Here is a 22,332-nt window from a genome sequence, read left to right as displayed (position 1 = left end):
GGTTTATTTCAGTATTGATATGGTTAAATAACTTGTTCAGTAAGTAAACAAGTAGGAGAAATAAACAAGATAGTGCAGGAAAATTTCTCACGGGTTAGAAATTTCAACAGGATTTTTATACAGAAATTTTCACATGGTATCAGAGCACAGATCGTAAGCAGAAGAGCTTAGAAGCAGAGAGGAAAAGGATTTCGAAATTACTACAGAGGCAACAATTCGAAACCCTAGAGGCAACGTAGTTCGAAGGCCAAGGAGGATGAAGTTTTGAGGAGAAATCGATTTCTCTGAGTGAGTCGACAGAGAAATTCGATCTCCATATTGAAGCTTACCAAGGCAGAAGGGAGCAATGTATTTTTCCTTGCAGAGCAGATCTTCAGTTGGGACGCAGATATTCTGCAGTAGTTGTTGGGGTAGAAAAGCGTCAGAAATCGATAGGAAAATATCACAAAGAAGGACAGAAAATCAAGATGTCTCTGGATTATCTTCTAGATTAGAAGAAGAATTCGCATGCTTGGCAAGTTCAACATTAGTAGATGTTTGGTACATTGATAGTGGGGCTTCAACCCATATGACTGGAGTACGAGAATATTTCTCGAGCTATCAAGAAGAGCAAATGGACTTCCAGATTACTATGGGAAACGAAACAAAGTGTACTCTAGTAGGGAGGCACCATAGCATTTCAGACAAAAGCAGGAACCAGTATCTGAGCCACTAATGTTTTGCATGTGCCCAGGTTAGGAATGAATCTGATTTAAGTGTCCCAGTTACAGGACAAGGGATACGATATATACTTCATTGGAAGGAAAGTATATGTCAAATATCCAAGCTAGAAGAAGAAGAGACAAATTGGAGCTCAAAGCAACAGAGTGTATAGGTTGCAGCTCGAGTCTCCAATGGCACTAATAGGCAACAGTCTTAATGGTGAAAAGGAACTAAACGAGCTATGGCATAGGCGAATGGGACACTTACACCATGGAGCATTGAGGATGCTCAAAGAGACTGTTACAAGAGTTCCAATTCTTAGTACTGAGCATAATGATATATGAAGAGGATGCGTACTAGGGAAGTACACTAAAGCAGTCTTTTCCAGGAGAAACAACGAAGTAGAGGGTGTATTGGGATTGATACACTCATATTTGTGGTCTAATGTCCACAAGAGCTCTTAGTGGTGGCGAATACTTCATCACATTTGTTGATGATCACTCTAGAAAAACTTGGATCTGTTGCTTAAAGACCAAGGATGAGGTCTTTGATCGATTCCGAGAGTTTAAGGCTCTCGTTGAGAACATGACAGGGAAAAGGATAAAGGTATTGCGTTCAGATAATGCGGGAGAATATATGGACAAAGAATTCATAGATTTCTGCACAAAAGAGGGCATCAAAGGAGAATGGACAACTCCATATAATCCGACGCAGAATGGAGTAGCAAAGCATCAGAATAGAACTATTATTGGGGTGGCAAAGGCTATGTTGTATGATTAGGATTTGCCTGGATTCTTATGGGAAGAAGCTTGCAACACAATGGTGTATATCCAGAATAAAACTTCTCACAGGGCTTTGGTGAAGAAAACGCCCAAAGGCGTCTTCACAAGGAAGAAGCAGGAAGTGAGTCATCTCAAAATATTCGGAAGTGTGGCATATTGTCACATTCCAGACGAGAAGCGTAGTAAACTGGATCAGACTGCAGAAAAGGGGTACCTCGTAGGATATAGCGAGACCTCGAAGGCATACAAAATCTACATTCCTAGTAGCAGGAAGATTGTAGTAAGACAAGATGTGAAGTTCATGGAGGATAGAGCTTTCAGGAAATCCCGAGAGATGCTAGCAAAAGATTAGTTAGTAGATATTCCTTTAGTCCAGTAGCAACAAGGGAAGCAAGGAGGACAAGCAGGAGGACAGACACCTAGAACTAGCACAGTGACCAGTACCAGTATTTCCTCAGAAGAAGGAAATCCAAGTAGTTCTCAGCAGGTGGAACAACAGGAATAGGAGGGGGATTTGATCGAGCCTCCCACCACTAGTGGCAGAACCAGTAGAGAAGTACGACAGACATTGAGGGACGCAGAGTAGTTTGTTAGAGCTCCTAGAACCAAGAAGATGCAGCGTAGACAGCTTGATAGGTACCAAGCCTTGATAGCACAGGTTGAAGAACCCTCTAGATTTCAGGAAGTCGTACAACACCAAGTATGGGTGGATTCCATGTTAGAAGAGTATAGTTCTATCATGATGAATGATGTCTGGGAAGTGGTACCTAGGCCAAAGGATAAACTAGTTGTAGGATTAATATGGATCTACAAGATCAAGTATGTTGTAGATGGCAGTATAGAGAAGTACAAGGGTAGGTTCGTAGCAAAGGGGTACACAAGGAATAGAATATGAAGAGAGCCTCGCCCAAGTATCCAGATATACCTCTGTCAGATTCGTTATATCCCTAGCAACTCAAATGGGATGGGAGATTCACCAGATGGATGTCAAGAGAACATTCTTGAATGGGGTGATAGAAGAAGAGGTCGATATAGAACAACCTGAAGGCTTCGAAACTCATGAGAAGAGAAGTCATGTATGTAGGTTAAAGAGAGACCTGTATGGGCTCAAGCAGGCACCCAGAGCATGGTATGGGCGGATTGATAGTTACATGCAGCAGTTGGGATTTGTCAAGACTCAAGAGTGATGCTTATCCCAATGTCTACTATCTAATGGTGGAGAATGAGCCACTTATTCTGGTATTATACGTGGATGACTTGTTTCTAATACGGTCATCTAGGCTCATAAAAGACTGCAAGAAGAATCTTGAAGCAGAATTTGACATCAAGGATATGGGGTTGATGCATTATTTTCTAGGGTTGGAAGTGTGACGGAAGGATGGGGAAGTCTTTTTTGGACAAGGAAGATATGCTACAGAGATTTTGAAGAGATTCAGAATGCAGGATTGTCGGCCCATGGCTATGCCCATGATCACCAACTATAAGAAAATAGATGAATCATGAGACAAGGAGGTGGACCCCACCTTGTACAGACAACTCATTGGGTCGCTCATGTATTTGGTCAACACTAGGCCAGGCATTTTCTTTGCTGTCAACACCCTTAGTTCATGGTGGAACCAAAAAGGGTGCATTGGGCAGCAACTAGGCACATGCTTAGATATGTGCATGGAACAGTCGGATATGGGTTGAAATACACCTGAGAAGATGACATCAGATTAAATGGATTCATAAATGTAGATTGGGCAGGTAGTTCAGTAGACCGGAAAAGTACCTCTGAGTATTGCTTCAGTGTTGGATTAGGAATGATCTCTTGGTGCAACAGGAAGCAAAAGTCAGTAGCTCTAAGCTCAACAGAAGCAGAATATATGGCGGCCAACATAGCTACGTGCGAAGCTATATGGCTTAGAAAATTGTTTGTGCGTTTGTTCAGGAAAAGGAGGGAGGTGACCAATATTTTTTGCGATAATCAAATTTGTATTAAACTCTCTGAGAATCCAGTATTTCATGATTGGTCGAAACATATTGATGCCAGATGTCACTTTATCAGAGACTGTGTTCAGCGTGGAGCAATACAGTTATAGTATGTCTCCACAAGAAATCAGGTAGCAAACATACTCACAAAAGCTCTAGGAAGAGCTAAGTTCATCCAGTTCAGGGAGCAGATGGGTATGGTAGATAATCCATTTCAGTAGAAGAAACAAATGGTTTCTCAATTGCAGCGACAGAAAGTTAGAGTACAGATGCAATGTTGACAGTGGCAGGGTCAGCAACAGTACGGATGCAACGTTTGCGCAGTAGTTGGTGGGCAGTGATGTCAGACATCAGTAGCGCAGAGGGAGATGTTACAAAACAGGGTGATGCTTCAGCAGGGTGCATTGCTAGAGCACATTCATCACTTAAGAGGGAGTGTTGATTTCTGGTAGCATCGGATGTGCTCTAAGTCTCAAAATTTGCAGGGAGGCTTGGACACATGTATTCCACAATACCCAGAAATCGTTTTGGGAAATTCCACTCGAAGACAATTTTATTAAAATAATTAATTATTTTTAATGGGACCCTAAGTCTAAACTTAGGAAATTAAAATAATTAAAGGGTATTAATCTAACTGTGGGTGAAACTTCTAGAAGAAGACGAAGATCGAGTCCAAATGATCTGAGCCATTGATTAGAATCTAATATGGGTTGTTGGTTCTCAACTGGAGGATTATAAGAAGGACTTCGATGGGCATTTGGAAAACACACCAGGCAGATACTCAGTTACCTGAGTAAAATCAATTTTCTCACTGGTCGAAGTTTGGCAAGAGGAAATCGATTTAGAGGGAGAGTTGCAGGTGGGGAGGAGAGAGAGGGTAGCAGCACCAGTCAGGAGTGCAAGAGCAGAAGACGCAGAGCAAGGAAGTGATAGCGCAGAGGCTGTGACGCAGAGGGATAGTGCAGAGGCTAATGTTGGGACTACGCAGTCCTCACGCAGAAGCTGACACAATGAGACGTAGAGGAGGTAGCAGGTCCTCTCCTGGATCAGAATCTCGCCGAGAAGTGTGAGAGAACTCAGTAAATTTCTCATAGAGTTTCCTCTTCTATTTTGCTGGTTGTATCTTGTACATGAGATTTTTGCTGAAGATTAATAAAGAAACCCTCATCTGCTGCACTGGTTATCCTGCATTAGGTTTTCCAGGGACAATTGTCCAAAAATAACTATGTCATTGTGATTATACTTGTGCTAGTATTTTTCCTTGCATTTACTTTCCATAGTATTTTAATTGTGAAGGCTGCAGTAGAATTTATTTCAATATTTTTTGTAGAAACACTGTGAATAAAATATTTCTCAACTAATAAGTAGAAGAAATAATATCAGTCACTGCAGTTGGATTTCTATCTAGAAATTTTCACAATCTGGGCCTTGGAACATCTGCCAAGTGTGTGGTGCAAGTGTGAATCCGGTTGGGCATGGTGGTCTAGGTGCATCATCCTCATCCAAAAGGTGGAACATGAGCAATCAATGAATAGTGTTGAGGGATCCATGAAGTGGCAATCTGCTCTCTGTTATGGTGGAAGCCCATGGCTCTCAACGCTCACCCTACAAGTGCCAATATGACTCTTTGGAGGGCTTGGACCCTGTATACGGAGACCAAACCTCAATTGGAGAACCCCCTGCAATCCTATATAAGATCCAATGCGTCCCCTCAGCTTCCAGTACAACAAGTCATTAGTGCAATCGAGTAAAAATGCTTACAAATAATGGAACCAAATGGACACTTCATAGTGGCATGCCCTTCCATAGTGGGCTTTAGAATGTACAAGTGTCTCCAAATTTAAGAAGAAGGTTAACCAAGGACCCTTTTAGGTGGTTTCAACGTTCAGTGTCGAAGGGGGTGACTTGTCATGGTACATCCATCAAATGGCAGGTGGGATGTGATATAATGATGGAATGGAGTAGGGCATCAGGGGAAGGCTTCAAGCCACATGCCATAGTACATGAGTAGCTATAATAAAGGAAGCCCACACTTGAGTATATGAATATAGGAGGGGGCATTCATGGTACATGAGTGACCCCGATGTTTGTTTTTCCACCCTTCTTCATATGTCTTTTTTTCCTTTGATTGATTTTTTTTTTATAACTGCTTAGGGTTCCAGGGGATGAGAGCATTATGTGTAAGATATAGCAATGAATACCCCCTTAAGGTGGGGTAATTCATCGCCCACCTGGGGCTAGGACAATCATGGGTTCCTTAATGATGAAAGGGGCCAATATGAGGGGCCCTAGGAACCAGGGTGATGGCCATAATGATAGTGGTAGAGCTTGTGTTTGGCTTTTTCCCACGTGTTAAATTTGTATGTCCCAGTCATCTTTTGCATTTTATGGTACATTTCCTGTTGAGAGTGGACAAATTATGCCTTTTTTTCTTTAGTTGCATCAACCTCTAGGGCATCGTTCGAAGCTCGACCTAAAGTGTGGATAATGGGAGGGGGAGCTAACTCTGTATGAACCTAGTGGACAAATGTGGGCCCAGATGGGAAATATGGTGAATGGGGTTGTAATGAATGGAAGGGGTATGATTTAGATGGTGTCGGGAAGCAGGACCGTGCAACCAAAATCAAGGTTTCCCATGTAGGTCCACCGCTAAAGCTAGTATCTAGTAAAGGAGATCCCACAGGACTAGGACTCAAGGTTAACCATCAAATTGGATAGAGGAGGCAAGAGTACAAACCAAGCCCATTCTTTCAACTGAATTCCCCCACTAATTCATGCCCAAAAGTTTACAGGACAAATAAACAAAAATACCCAACTACACAATGAAAAGCCATACCTTCAGGGTCGGAAGGCCCACCTTCAAACGTATGATCATAACAGATGGGTGAGGGAACACAGGGCTGGCTCAGGTGGCAGAGATAGTGGCACATCAAGCTATCTAGTGGCTACAAGGGGTTGTTGGCTGCCGACTAAGGACCATCTAGGAGAAAAATGTTCTCCTATGGATACTACCCACAGGTGGTGGGTGACAAGGTGCAATGTGTGGCTAGCTGGGCAAAGTGGTCCAAGTGCATCATCATCTTTGTCTAATTGGGGCACGAACAAGCAATGTGGTGGTGTGGAGGAAGCCAATGGTGTGGCAATCAATTCTTTGCATGGCTGGAGGCGTATGGCTCTCAATGCTCACCCTACAAATGCCAATGCGGTCCTCTAGAGGGCTTGGACCCCGTATAGGGAGGCCATGTCCAAGATGGAAACCCACCCGAAATCCCATATAAGATCCAATGTGTCTCCTCACCTTCCAATACAATAATTTGTTACTGCAATTGAGTAAATAGGCTCACTAATCAAGGACAAAAGTGGACACTTCATAGTGGCTTTCCCTTACAAATGGGGCATTAGACATGCCCAAAAGTTTCCTTCTTTGGCAAGAGAGGTTAACGAAAGACCCTATTAGGTGGTTTCAACCTCTAAGGGAATGACAGGTCCATGGTACATCCATTAAATGGCAGGTGTCATGTGAAATAGTGATGGAATAGAGTGGGGGGAACAAGGGAGGCTCCAAGCCACATGCCAGGGTACAAGGGTATCTATGATGAGGGAGGCCCATACCTTAGGTGTATGAATGCAGGAGGGAAAAATGGTGGTACATGAGTTACCTCGACCTTTGTTTTTCCACCTTTCATCATTTGCCTTTTTCCTTTTATTGTTTTTTCTTCATTTTACTGCTCAGGGCTCGAGGGGATGAGGGCACGACATGTAGGATATAGCAGTGGTTACCCTCTTAAGGTGGGGCGGTTCATCACCCACCGGGGATTGTGACAATCACGGGTTCCTTAATGATGCAAGGGGCACTCCTAGGGGCCCTAGAACCAGGGTGATGGCCATAATAATAGGGTGGTAGAACTCACATTTGGCTTTTGCCCACATGCTAAAATTTATTGTCATGTTCATCTTTTGCATTTTGTGGTACATTTGTTGTCGTATGTGGCCATATTATGCTTTTATCTTTCTTTTTAGTTGCATTGACCGCTGGGGCATCGTTCTAGGCTCGATCCAAGGTGTGGACAGAGGGGGGGGAGGTTAACACCTTGTGGACCCAATGGACAAATGTGGACTCAGATGGGGGAAATGTGAAAAAGGTTTGTAATGAGCAGAGGAAAATGAGATATATGGTATTGAGAAGCGGGACCACGCAACCAAAATCAGGGTTTCCCATGTAGTGCCATTCCTAAAGCTAATAGCCAGTAAAGGAGATCCCACGGGACTAGGATACAAGATTAACCCCCAAAGCCGAGGTAAGGAAACAAGAGTATAACCCAAGCCATTTCTTTCCTCCAAGTCTCCCCACTAATCCATGCATAAGTGTGTGCAAGAAAAGCAAGCATAGACACCCAATTACATAATGAAAAATCATACCTTCAGGGTTGGATGGCCCACCTTCAAACATACGATCATGACAAATGAGCGAGAGCACACTATGACTGGCTCAGGTAGCCGAGAATAGTAGCACATCGAGGTATCAAGTGGCTCCAGGGGGCTGCTGGCTGAAGACAAATCTAGGAGAAAAATTCTCCTATAGGGGTCACCTGTTGGTGGTGGGTAACAAGCCCCAACAACCCTTATGCAATATGAGGGGGTAACAATTCTAGTTGCAAGGCACAAATCGAAAGAGATTCAAAATGATATGTCAAAAATGAAATTGAATATTATGATAAAGACTGACCTGGATAAATCATAATTTGAACTCTGAAGAGCAATCTGAAGCATAGAAGCATGGAACACTTCATAGCAAACTATGCCAACTTCATAAGCTGTGGGATAATAAAATTAACAGTCCAACTGATATTACTAGTTAAATTCTGCAATCTTCCATCGACATTAATAAATATAGCCTACTATAAATCTTAGGTTGAAACTTGTTTAGCAAGTTTGGCTACTGTAAAATTTTATAAAAATCTTTGTAGCATCAGTAGTTTACCTTTTAGCAGATATCCTATTTAGTCTAATAGTCTTAACACTATCCTTAGAAAAATGTTTGTTTATTGTTACATGAAGTTTTAGACACACCTGGAGAATGTTTTCTGACTCAAGTTAATATAAGGTTTCCATAGAAACAGTGATTTTGTTTTGATGGCAACCAATAGTTTGACCAATCTTTGTTGGTCATGGCAGTTATATGGTGTCCTACATCTTATGCGTCCTCTTGAAAATCACCATTGCTAGGGAGATGACATAGTTGTCACCTAAGGGTATACATATGGTACAAATGTATTTTATTTGCATATTTATTGTTTTGAATGAATCTTCCTCATTTTATATGAATGAGCTTCAGCCTTTAAAAGTTGATGCATTCTTGGAATTTCAAATAAAAGAGTAGGTAAACTTTCCAACTCTTGTGAAATGGATGCAATGTAACAAGTTTTATTTTGTTGCAGATACCATTGATGTCTTCTATTGGAACTTTCATTGATCGTGAAAAAGGAAAACTATATGTAATGTCTCCAAATACTGAACAGCTGCAGATTTCACTTGTAGAAGGTTCATTTTGTAATGATGAGGAAATAAATCTGTGTGGTCAGAGGTTAGTCATCTCTTCACATGAATTTCAGAAAAAAACTATTATGTTAGATCGTTGTGGTGTTTCTAAGTGGCTTTTTCAAAGGACCAGTTAAGAGATAATATTCAAACCTAGGAATTTTGTATTGCCCAATATTTTGTATATTTAGTATTATGGTATATCTTTTAAAGGATACAAGCTATCAATTCATATTTGACAACCTACTGCATTTTTACTTATTTTAAGTTTCTCTTTATTGAGAGTTATGACCTTATGTAATACTAGAATTGATGAAAATGGGCTAGTTACAAGTACAGTGTCTTGTGGTGTCTCTAATAGGTTATTTCAAATGACGAGTTAGAAGATAAAATTCAAACTTAGGAATATCATTATATTTTATATATTAGAATGTGCATTTTAAAAAATACCACATACCAATTATTCTTTGACAACCTACTATGTTTTCTACCTATTTTAAGTTTCCCTTTCTTGAGCATTATCAACTTATGTAATTGTTACAACAGAATCTAGTAGCCTAGTGCAAAGCCTAGTTAGGTGACGTAAACAATGTGCAACACACAGGAGTGTCATTACTGTCACCTCAACAACCATTCCCTCGTCTTTATTGAAGGATACAATCCAACACAAGGGAGGCTTCCTTGGTAGGGCTTAGGGATCAAATGACCTGTTGTCGCTCAAATTGTACACAGGAATGCGAGAACTTCAGGGCAGGGGCTGTCACTCTGATCCATGCCCTCTCCGTTTAAGCTGTCTCCTAAATGCATGTTAATGGGGCTAGTCCCTATTGCTGATATGATGAGCAACTTGTTGGGAACCAACAAGTCAAGGAGACACAAGTAAATGGTCTATTAGCTTGGGTTAAAATTAAATGGCAAGTGAGATTATTAAGCACAATTTGATTAGATTCTTCAAGATTATGAATTAGAGACTAGTGTCTTTAAGATTAATTACTTGCACAATATGGATTAATATTCCAAGTCACTGGATGAACAGTTGTGGGGTGCAAATTTTATCCTAGATGAAATGAAGGACCTAAATCTATGTGAGATGCAAGCTCTTGGTAGGTTTTAATTAGATGCCCTATCTAAGTAAACCCTTCTTCTCAATTCTTTTGAAGCTAGTCTCAAATGCAAGTTGTAGAGAGAAGCCCAAAGGAAGGAAGCTAAGGCCTCATTAACCATACCTCCCATGGGGTTCTAACCACCTAAGTGCTTCCGTTCCTACAAGGGATTACCCACAAGAGAACTGCAAGGTCACCTATGTTAATTGTGAATGAGGGTCTGGACTTAGCAAATTGTGGGAAGAAGGTGGTCCTATATTTCTTTCAACAAAGCTTATGCTTGGAGGTAAGTTTTAGAGATGCACTTCTGACCTAGAATGATGGTGCAAGATATGAGTGATTGCTTCAATGAGATTGTTAAATGCTCCAATCAAGATTAGATCATTTGAAAACCAAGATGCTCACAATGATATTCAACACAAGATGACGAGCAATTAATAGAGCACTTATAGAACAATTTTAAAGACTATCTGAATGAAGAAATATAAAGTTTAAACAATTTTAATGAAACAAAATTAGCAATTCCAATTACTTCAAGAGCATATTAGAGCTTATCAATGTGTCAATAGGATTTAAATCCTCTTATGATAAAGTGATTTAACAAATGAGCAATTTATTACTTAAATCATAAGCCAATGAAGCACAATAGATGATGATAACAAGCGCTAGAGATAAGCACAAAAAGGGATTGCTAACAGTGATTAATAATGAATGCTAGACGACACAACGCAATGATACAAAATGCAAAGAGCCAGGCTATCTACCTTAGCAATGACAATGCAAGAATGCAAAAGACAAGCAAATGAAACAATTTTCTGCCCTCAAGATGCAAGACCTACGCAATCAATTTACCAATGATTCCTCACAATGATAATACCTTGAAAATGAATCAGACTTAAACAAATTCAGATCAGCAAACAGTCCCAAAATTGACAAGAGAAGCTAGCAAACACAATGGTGATTAAGCCCTTAAGTGATGAGTGTTAATTCTTAGAGTTATTAGGCTTATTTAGAGGTGTTTTTAGTTTTCTTTAGGATGATTAACACTTGATTATGCCACTGTTAGATTAATCTTCAGATCTGGTTATTTATGACAGTCAACAAAAGAGAGGAAGGGAGAGAGAATCAAACCCTTTTGGCCTAGCGGCTAGGCCTCAATGGAAATTTTTTCTTGCTGGGGCACAAAAGAGACTATTTTTGACCTTGAAAGAGCAATGCAAGGCCTCCAACACCTGAAACCACCAATGATTAGACTGAAAACCAAAGGAAATGCTCTCAAAACCCCACGGTTAGGGGAAATGTAGGCCTGCAGCTATGCTAGTTGAGAAAATATGGGAAGTGCAAGCCCCAAAACTTGATGTATAGTCCTTGAAACTTGGAGATTTGCCTTTGAAAGACCTGCAACTCAAATGTATTAGTATGAGAAGCAAGATTGATGATGGATCAACTCACCTAGAGCATGCGTCTAGGGCTCTTAGGCCCTCTAGTGCTTGCAGCCAGGCCTTGAAGTGGCCTTAAGGCTAATGGCTAGTCCTCCCCAAAGGGATTGGATGATGAAACAAATAAATTTTCAGCATTTGAAACCCTTCTTCAATGGGTAATTAGCCTGAAAAACCAAGATCAGCTCATAAGTTGACAAAAGTATAATGATAAACCCTTCAAATCCTTGCCAAAAATTATAATAGGCTTGCAAAACAAAGTATTAGTCCTCAAATCAACTGCAAAGATGAATTAAGACACTTCTAGGGTTGTGGCTAGAGTTTATAGGCCTAATTAGACTTGCGGCTAGCTATTGGAGGTCGAATTAGGGCTGCGGCCAAGGCCCAGAGGCCTCAAAACCCTAGTGGCTAGATGGAGAAGGCTTCCTGGGCCTACGACTAGGCTAAGAAAGCCATAATATGTTGAATAGAAGCCCAAAACTGAGTGTAACCTTGCAAAGAAACCTTGAGAGCAGAAAGACTTGTGCAAAACCCCGAGTTTCTGCAACAAATATGCCCTCTAGGGCTAGCGACTCACCCTTGGAGGCTTGGTGTTTGAAAACGGGCATTTAAGTCTTGTAGATTAGACCCTAAAAGGCCTAGATCAGCCTCTCCTAGTTGAACGCTCTCCTTCTCTTGGTTGGATGACTCCTCCAAAGGTGAAAATGGGCCCAAACCCTAGTCGTCTAGGCTAGGTGAGGGCCTCAAAGCTCTTGCTTCAGATTTGTCTTTAAATCTTGAGCTAATGGCACCTACAAGTCAAATAAATAGAGCCAAGCCACAAGATCTAGAAAAATCTAAAATAAAAACCGCAAAATATTATTTACAAAACATGAAAAATAATATACAAGGGTTATAAATAATTTACAAATAATTTACACTATTCACATTTAAGATCAAGCTCTAGTTAGAAAATAAATCCTTTTAGCCCAAATAAATTTTGAAAATAAGTGATAGAAATAATTTGTATTTTGATGTACCAACCCAAAACCTGCACAATAAATCATTAGATAAGCTTAGAGTCCAAACAAAATGCAATGACCTTGAAGTCCATGTACTCGAGTCATACCCAAGAGTTGAATATCCGAAATTCTCTACACATAAGATAGATTATTAGTTATAGAGGAGCTTGATTCACACAATAAGTCTAGAGATCTAGAGATACCTGCTAGATCTGCTAGGTTTGATGTGCTTACTCTAACCCAATACCTAAAGCAAGATACCTGTGCCAATAGATAATCCAACCACTAGCTATGGAACAATAATCTTCGGTTAAAATAACTAGAGCATTAAAATAATTTCAACACATACCATGAATCATCAAGCGAAAATATGTTGAGAAATCAAGGGCATTATAGTGATCAAATTCTTTGGATAGATTTCTCTTATGCTTTGACATTTGCTTGTGATTGTTCTTTACTTATTAGATTTCTTATAATTTATTATGTTTCTTTCATCAAGACAAATGCCAAAACAATGAAGATCACGACAAGGGACACAAGATGTAGGCGCATTGCTAGGGAAAAACCCCCAAGTAGGGGAAAACCTTGTCAAGAACTCTTCCTTCAGTAGATTCAAAATAAGTTGAGATGACCAAGACCCTTATTACCTAGACCAAAGACTCCTTCCATCCATCAAGTCAACCTTGTTCCTAAGTGACATATCATGCTCTAGTTCTAAGTCCTGTATTCAACATTTCATATCTGCAAAGGTGTAATACTTTAGTGCTGTAACACTTTGGTCCTTCAATACTATGATACGTCGATTCGTTCTGTGATCATACCAAGCTTTTGATCCTGTAGTTTGACAGACTTCAGTCTTGACTCTTATATTCATGTTATGCTTTGTACCTGCGATTTGTCATGCTTTCGTCCAGTAATAGTTTATTGCCTCGGCCTGTAATATCTCAGTACTTCGATCCTACAATCAATGCTTTGACCCTGTAGAAGATCCGAATCATCTTTCCTTTGCTATCTCTGCAATATATTCGAACCTTTCTAATATATCCAAACTTCTTACTTCATCTCTCTGTTTAGTTGAGTGCACGTGGGTATTTATAGTTGTTTCGGACTGTAAAATGAGTCAACATGAGTAATTTGTGAAGTCGACTTGTAGAGGATTAGTCTAGAGGCCGACTTGCAAGGTGACTTGATGGAGGAGGATTTTGACATGACAAAATAGATTTTTATCTTTGACACCATGAACCCAAGAAGGGATTTTTACATAATAAATTTGACTTTGACTTAAACAAAAATCCTAAAAGCCTACAATGGAGGCTTGACCTATGACCATTGACCCAAGCATGAAATCCATGCTTTAATAAGTCAAATTAATAATAATAAAGATTTCTTTTGACAAATATATTACATCATGACTCAAGTACAATTACCAAGACCGGCACTAGTTACATTCTTCAGCACTCTCTCTTAACTAGGGATGTATTCATAATTACAAATATATAAAGGTGTGTGGAAGATTTCCAAAATGAACTACGAAGAGTTCTAGCACACCCAACGTTGCGGACTAGATACCTGACCAAAGTAATCTATCCGGGTGGGACTAAGATGGACTCAAGCTTTCAACCAATCTAGGTACCATCAGGCTTGCTAACCATCACCCTAGGGATCTAGGTGTGTATCCAAGGTTAGAGCTCCATAACCAATGCCACCCTCCCTCTTTGGGATCTAGGCATCAACACATAGGCCAGCCAAATGTCCTCCCAAGCATCCGCCATTAGATGCTTCATCTCTCCTTCTTTATGGAGAGATTTACCCGTTCAAACACAAATCCCAATCAGCAATAAACTTTCAAATATACATACTAGTAAACACAAGCCTTTGGGGTCCTTAATCATTCTGAAGTTGCTTATATCATCATCAACTTATCCTTATATATCTTGGCGGAAGCTTTTTCTTCTTTTATTTCTTCAGCAGCACCAAATACATCTTTAAAACTTCTCAAGTCTTTTGTCTATAGTACTTTTGCTTACTTCAAGGTATTTACTGTCATAATATGTCCTCCCTCTTAACTGGGGAGATATACCCTTTCTTCTATCCAAGGTCCCTCTCAACTTAGGGAGATCAACCACTTTCTTCTATGACATCAGAGAACCTTTCACTGTTTCATTCCTTCTTATGGTATCCAGGTCATCTTGTTCATAACTTTCTTCATCATGCTTATATGAACATCTTCATCATCTTGAAGATTATCTACCTGCAAAACTTTAATAGTAAGTACAACCAAATACAAACATATAGAAGCATGAAATTAACTATAAAATTAGAAGCACCAAAACATTCATCACATTCAAACTTTAGACATCAATTTAACCCTAGACTAAAAGCTAGGGTTTCTGTATGGAATAAGATAGGGTTTTTAGACTCCCAACATATGTTGAAAACTCTCAGACCTAAGGGCCATATACGTAACTAGAATCTAAAATAATCTTAGAAAATGACCACATTATACATACCTTTGCCTTGATGGTTTGATGTTCCATAGAACTTGTTGCCTTTTCTTGCAAAGCTGGAAGCATATTGTTAGAGCATTGAGACAAAAGAACAAAAACAACAATACTTACTTGATTAGGTCTTCAAAGTTTATTTCCATAGGTTTCTGTAAGATACATTGAATAGGATCTTTTCATTGCTTGTAGACTGTTCTTTTTCTTGACTGTTGTCTTTGTAGACTTGAGATCATCTTCTGGCTAGGGCTTTCATGATGCTACTGAGGTGGACCTTATTAAATGAATTTTATCAACCACTGAGCATAGACTTTCTGGTTATAGGTGTACTCTTAGAGATGCTCCATTCGATGTGAAAGAACTGATATATTCTTCCTCAAAAGTCAGCTTTTCTTTAGGTGACTGTTCAAGCTCAGACTGTGTATATATATGAATGCTACAGGTCTGCCAGCTTCAGGTGACTTGGCCTCTATATCCCTATACAAATGGTGACTGAAATTTGTTTTATTGAACTCCCTCTTAAGTTCATTGATCTCCTTTTAAGAGGCTGCAACTTTATTTTAGACCTTTCAACTTATAATTGTGACCAGAATAGGTATCTCGTCTACCTCTTTTAATTAGTCTTAACTACAGTGCTCGGATCTCTAAGAAATTGCACAGTTTGGATCTTAATTTTAGTTCATGAAAAATGTGCCAAGGACTTCATTGTTTTCTTTAATGATCTCGGCTTTGTATGCCCTATTGAACTAGCCCTTTGATCTTCAAAACAAGATTTATATACTTATCTAAGAATCTTTGATCTTCATACACAGGAATTTGGACTAGTTACTGTGATTAGGGCTTGCAAAGTGGCCCAAAATTGCACATGTCTTCTTCTAGGAGCTCTGTCTTAGAGATTCGTATTTTTCTTTGATGCCATGAAGTTTTTAGTGACCTTCTTCTTGCCCTTAAATAAGCGAACCTTGCTTTGATACCATGTTGAGAAATCAAGTGCATTACAGTGATCAGATTCTTTAGATAGATTTCTCTTATACTTACACATTTGCTTGTGATCGTTCTTTACTTATTAGATTTATTATAATTTATTATGTTTCTTTCATCAAGACAAGTGCTAAAACAATGAAGATCATGACAAGGGACACAAGTTGTAGTCGCACAGCCAGGGAAAAACCCCTAGGTAGGGGAAAACCCAGTGAAGAACTCTTCCTTCAGTAAATTCAAAATAAGTTGAGGTGACCAAGACCCTTATTACCTAGACCAAAGACTCCTTCCATCCATCAAGTCAACCTTATTCCTAAGTGACATATCATGCTCTAGTTCTGAGTCTTGTATTCAACATTTCATTTCTGCAAAGATGTAATACTTCAGTCCTGTAACACTTTGGTCCTTCAATACTGTCATACCTCAATTCATTCCTGTGATCATACCAAATTTTTGATCCTGTAATCTGACAGACTTTGGTCCTATATTCATGCTATGCTTCATTCCTGCAATTTGTGATGCTTTGGTCAAGTAATAGCTTAGTGCCTTGGCCTGTAATATCTCAGTACTTCAATCCTGCAACCAATACTTTGACCCTGTAAAAGATCTGAATCATCTTTCCTTCACTACCTCTGCAATATATCCGAAACTCTGTAATATATCGGAACTTCTTACTTCATCTCTCTGTTCAGTTGAGTGCGCATGGGTATTTATAGTTGTTTATGACTGTAAAAAGAGCCGACATGAGTAATTTGTGAAGCCGACTTGTAGAGGATCAGTCTGGAGGCCGACTTGCAAGGTGACTTTATGGAGGAGGCTTTTGACATGACATAATATATTTTTATCTTTGACAGCATGAACCCAAGAAGGTATTTTTACATAATAAATTTGATTTTGACTTAAACAAAAAAATCCTAAAAGCCTACAATAGAGGCTTGACCTATGACCATTGACCCAAACATGAAATCCATGCTTTAATAAGTCAAATTAATAATAATAAAGATTTATTTTGACAAATATATTACATCATGACTCAATTACAATTATGAAGACCGACACTAGTTACATTAATTGAATTTAGGCTTCTGTGATCCATATCAAGATTATAAAAAGAATTTTTCAGTATTAATCACATCAAGAAATATTTGCCGATGTGTTTTGAACCAACCAGTGTAGTTCATCGTTAGGGCAAGATGAAGAATCAGATCATGGCAGCAGGTTAAATAGATAGACAGAACATTCTAACAACTATAAAAACGGCTATATGGAAACGGTTACTATAGACTGGGTCAAAAAGGAGTTAATTTCCATGATTTGATCAAAGTCAAACGAATATAACTCAATGTAAATATTATTATTCTAAGAAAAAATAATATTAAATTGTAATATAAATGAATAATTATAAATAAAATAAATAAATTCTAATCAAAGATTCAAAATTAACTTTTTGACTAATCTAAGATTTAGGAGAAAATTAATTTTCTTTTAAGATATAATTTAAATAAGGTATATATGTAAAAATATAAATAAATAAATAAAGTATATATATATATATATATATATATATATATATATATATATATCTAATGAAAATTAATAACCTTTTCATATAAGGAAGTAATATTAAAATAACGAGAGATCTTATTCATATTATAAAGCTTAATAAATAGGAGATTATAAATTACTAAAGTCAAAGGAAGAATAAAATAAATATCAAAAATAAAATAAATATAAAAGAATTTTATATATCAAAAAGGGGAAATAAATCGACAAAGGGAAACAAAGAGGAACCAATAAACCCAATGGAGAGAAACCAGAAGAAAATAAAATCAAGGGAATGAAAAGAGAAACCAAGAAAATTGACAAAACAACTAGACCAAGAAAGAAAAACTAAGAGGAAAGGGTAGGATCCAACAATTGCTAATTTTCCATTCGTCATCCCTATGTAAATTACTCGACCTCCTTTCAATCTCAATGGCTTCCCTAAATTTACGATGATGAAAATGAGAAATCTTCACAATAACTTTAGCCTCCTTAATGCATATGTGATGCTTTGTCTTTTCAACATGCTCAACTAAAGCTAAAGAGCAGGTCCTCCCATGTTTAATGTCAGTTGCGTGTTCCTTAATCCTCTAATTAATGGACTGGCTAGTTTCACCAATGTAAGAGGTTCCACACGAACATGGGATAACATAATTTCAAGGAGCTTCTAATGGTGTTGAGAGGTTTAAAGATTGAGGGAACCTTATGCTTCCTCAAGATTCTCACAATCTTGTCTGTGGTCCCTTGGATGAAAGGGAGGTGTACCCCTGAAATATGATCATTGGGGTCTTTCTTAACTTTGGGACCTTTGCTAGCATTGAGGAAAGCTTTAAGACCTTGATGCCTACTATAACCATTATTAATGAAAACATTGAGGAGATGGGTTTTCTCTTTAGAGAGGTGGTCTTTGTCAAAAATTCTCAGGGCACGAGTAGCTAACGTGTTAAGAACACCTAGCTTTTGAGCAGGGAAATGATGAGATTTAGCATGGAGATACTGCTCAGTATGAGTCTTCTTACGAAACACCTGGTGGGAGAAAGAGCCATCATCCTTTCTTGAAATGAGGACATCAAGGAAAGGAAGGCAACCATTAACTTCAAGCTCCATGGTAAACTTTATGGAGTTAGATTGATTATTGAGATGCTGGAAAAAGAGATCTAACTTTTCAGGACCATGGGGCCATATGGCACAGGTGTCATCCACAAATCTCTTCCAAAGCTTAGGCTTAAATAGAGTTGAGGCCAAAGCTTTGGATTCAAAGTCTTCCATAAACAAATTAGCTACAATAGGGGATAGGGGGGAGCCCATGGCCACACCACAAGTTTGTTCATAGAATTCCCCTTCAAAGCAGAAAAAAGTTGAAGTAAGGCAGATCTCGACTAATTTAGCAGTGTCAGGATCAGTGAGGCGATAGATAACCTCCATGGCTTACTTTTATTAAAAGGTTATTAATTTTCATTATTTTTGTTATATATATATATACTTTATTTATTTATTTATATTTTTAATATTTTAATATTTTTATATATATACCTTATTTAAATTATATCTTAAAAGAAAATTAATTTTCTCCTAAATCTTAGATTAGTCAAAAGTTAATTTTGAATCTTTGATTAAAATTTATTTATTTTATCTATATTTATTCATTTATATTACAATTTAATATTAATTTTTCTTAGAACAATAATATTTACATTGACTTATATTCGTTTGAATTTGATCAAATCATGGAAATTAACTCTTTTTTGACCCAGTCTATAGTAACCGTTTCCATATAGCCATTTTTATAGCCATTAGAATGTTTTGTCTATCTATTTAACCTGTTAGCATGATCTGATTCTTCATCTTGCCCTGACGATGAACCACACTAGTCGGTTCGAAACATGTCAGCAAATATTCCTTGATGTGATTAATACCAAAAATTTCTTTTTATAAACTAGTTACATTCTTCAACAAAATACACCTTGTATAGAAAAAATGAGGGATTAACCCCTCCAAGTGGAAAAAACATCTTGTTGCATCGATCCATGGTTTGATCCTTGTGAAAATAATTTGATCCCTTGATTAGTTGGCACAAACTCCAAAAAAAAATTGATTTTCCTTGTTCACTGTGCTGGAGGGTCATGTTGAGAAATCAATGCTTATAAGAATTAGGGTTTGATTCATCTTTCTTGATAATTACTTGTGAATTATGTTGGCTTCTTTTACTTCATTAGTTTATCTTTCATCAAGCAATTACCAAATTATATGTATATTAAGACCACAAGAACAAGAGACACAAGATGTAGGCACTCAGACAGGGCAAAACCCCTTCAAGGCGAAAACCCAGTCCAACTCTTCCACTAGTAGATTCAAATCCAAATGAGAAAATCCATGATCCTTTATACCTAGACAAAACCTCCTCCAATCACCAAGTTCCCCTTCCTTCCAATAGATGATCCTTGTCAAATTCTCCAAGTGAGAACTTCCTAGTATCAACTACAATCCAGAATTTCGGCCCCCAGCAACAGATTTCGGGCCCTAGCTACAGAATTTCGTACTTGCAGTAGATTCAAAATTTCGACCCTAGTAACTGCCCAGAAACTTCGCTCGTGTGAGGGAGAGATAGCATAAGAACTCGTTTTAGGTCTTCCCAACCTCTTTCTTCCTTCCCTAGCTACTTCGCTCTTTTTTTCTACTTATCTTCCTTGTAGATTGAACTTGTTGAGTGAGTGTGACTATTAAAATGGGAAACTAGGGCCAAACTCCACATGGGTCATCTTATTTATGTTAGCTGATATTTTTCTTGGATTCCTCTCTCCGAGAGGTGTAGGATTGATCTAAACATCATCTGATTCTGACATGTGCAAATGAAGTTATGAATTTATTTTGATTATGGTCAAATTGTCAAGGTCGGCCAACAAACTTATGTAGGATTAGAAGCCCAACAGTCATGTCTATTCATCCTCAACGTTGCATATAAATAGAAGGTGAATTAGCCTCATTTGGACACACTCATTTTCACACTTCTCTCTCTCTCTCTCTCCCCTCATTGATTGGGTACGGATTTCTGGGCCTCTCTCTCTACACACGACCGAAATTTTAGGACGTCGAAATTTCAGGAGAGCGAAATTTCAGGAGACCGAATTTCTGGATAGTTTGACCAAGCGTTGACCAGCATGCGTTGACCTCCTTTGAGTGCGTTTTTGTGAGGGCCATCTTTGTTTGGGCAGGCCACATTTTTGGGCACAGAAATCGAGGCTAAATGTTGACCAGCGTTGACTGCAACTAGGGCTGATCACAGGTGGGATGTTTGACCAGACTTTGACTGGGCTGAATTTGACTGTTTTGAGGGTTGTTTTATCTTCTTGTTTGGAGGCCGAAGTTGACTGAAGTTGACCGATTTGTTAAGGGTCAAATCTGCCCTGTTGACCAGCGTTGACTTTTATGGTTAGGGCTCTTTTGTTGCTGTTATAAATTATCAGATTTGTAAATTATACTATCTCTCTTTGCTAAACTATTGAAGACTAAAAGAAGATTTGATCAAGGGTTTTCCCACATTGGGGTTTGTCCCTGGCTGGTACCACATCTTGTGTCCTCTTGTCTTGGCTTGTCTTCTACTGTTTATGTTTATGTTCTATTTGCATTTTACTATCATGTTGATGTGATTGCTAATCTGAATATTGATACTGGGCTAATAAAGAAATTGAAGTAAAATTTCTCTAAAGCATAGAACATAACATTGTTACCTAAAATTAACAATGACAAATAGGTAGAGCTTCCTCTCTCTATATAGCCTTTCTGCTGGGTCCAATTGCCCTAATGTAGGCCAACTTCATGGGGATAGGGCCGACCTGGTGTGGAGGTGACAAATAACCTTTTTGACTCAAAAATAGTTGTTTTTACATGATACAAAAGCCCAAGAAGGGTCTAATAATAATGACAATGACTATTGACTCAAGAAAAAACCTAGAAGCCTTCAATGGAGGCTTTGACCTAGAAAACATTGACCCAAGCATGAAACCCATAAGTCATTTTATTTAATAATAAAATTTCTTTTGATAAGTACAATTATGAAGACAGACACTAGTTACATTCTTCAACACTCCCTCTTAACTAGGGAGGTACTCATAATTTTGTACATATAAAGGTACATGGAAGATCTCAAAATGATATGAACTATGAAGAGTTCTAGCACACACAATGCTATAGAATCTATATTAGATACCTGACCAGGGTACTCTAATTGGGTGGGACTAAGGAGAACTCAAGCTTTATCCTCTCTAATTACCATCAGGCTTTTAAGCTCTATCACCAACCAAAGGATCTAGGTGTGTATCCAAGGTTGGAGCTCTATGCCCAACGCAACTCTCCCTAGTTTGGGATCTAAACATCAACACATAGGCCGACCAGATGTCCTCCCAAGCATTAGGCACTCAGCCCCAGATGCTTGCATCTCTCTTTATAAACTAAATTAGATATATATTCGCTACTCCAAGCATGCTTCAAATGTTCAACCTTTTTATGGAGAGATCTTACACAATCACAACCCCAATTAGTAATAAACCTTCAAGTGTGTATATATATATATAAGTAAACACAAACCTTCAGGGTCCTTAATCATTTTGATGCTACTTATATCAAGTTATCCAAATACAACTTGTCAGAAGCTTTCTTCTTTTATTTTTTTCAGTAGCACCAAATACAACCTCAGTACTTCTCAAATATTTTGTTTGCAAATCCATCTGTATTACTTTCATTCATTCTTTCTTCAAGGTATTCATTATGAATGT

The 22,332-nt window shown here is 38.4% G+C and overlaps 1 protein-coding gene across 4 annotated transcripts in view; it reads left to right on the top strand.

The window, feature by feature from the left end:
• Positions 1-22,332, top strand: part of ABA3 (molybdenum cofactor sulfurase (LOS5) (ABA3)) — a 425,672-nt gene that overhangs the window by 370,898 nt on the left and 32,442 nt on the right. For all 4 annotated transcript variants that reach the window (XM_089377211.1, XM_089377210.1, XM_089377209.1 and 1 more), the window contains one exon: positions 8,894-9,039. In XM_089377211.1, coding sequence (XP_089233337.1) covers positions 8,894-9,039 — 146 coding nt within the window. The remainder of the gene's footprint in view (positions 1-8,893; positions 9,040-22,332) is intronic.

This window comes from Pinus tabuliformis, chromosome J (genome assembly GCF_031772625.1).
Source record: "Pinus tabuliformis cultivar Carrire ecotype Pingquan chromosome J, CPIR1, whole genome shotgun sequence".
Lineage (NCBI taxonomy): Eukaryota > Viridiplantae > Streptophyta > Pinopsida > Pinales > Pinaceae > Pinus > Pinus tabuliformis.
This window is presented reverse-complemented; position numbering and strand designations above follow the sequence as displayed.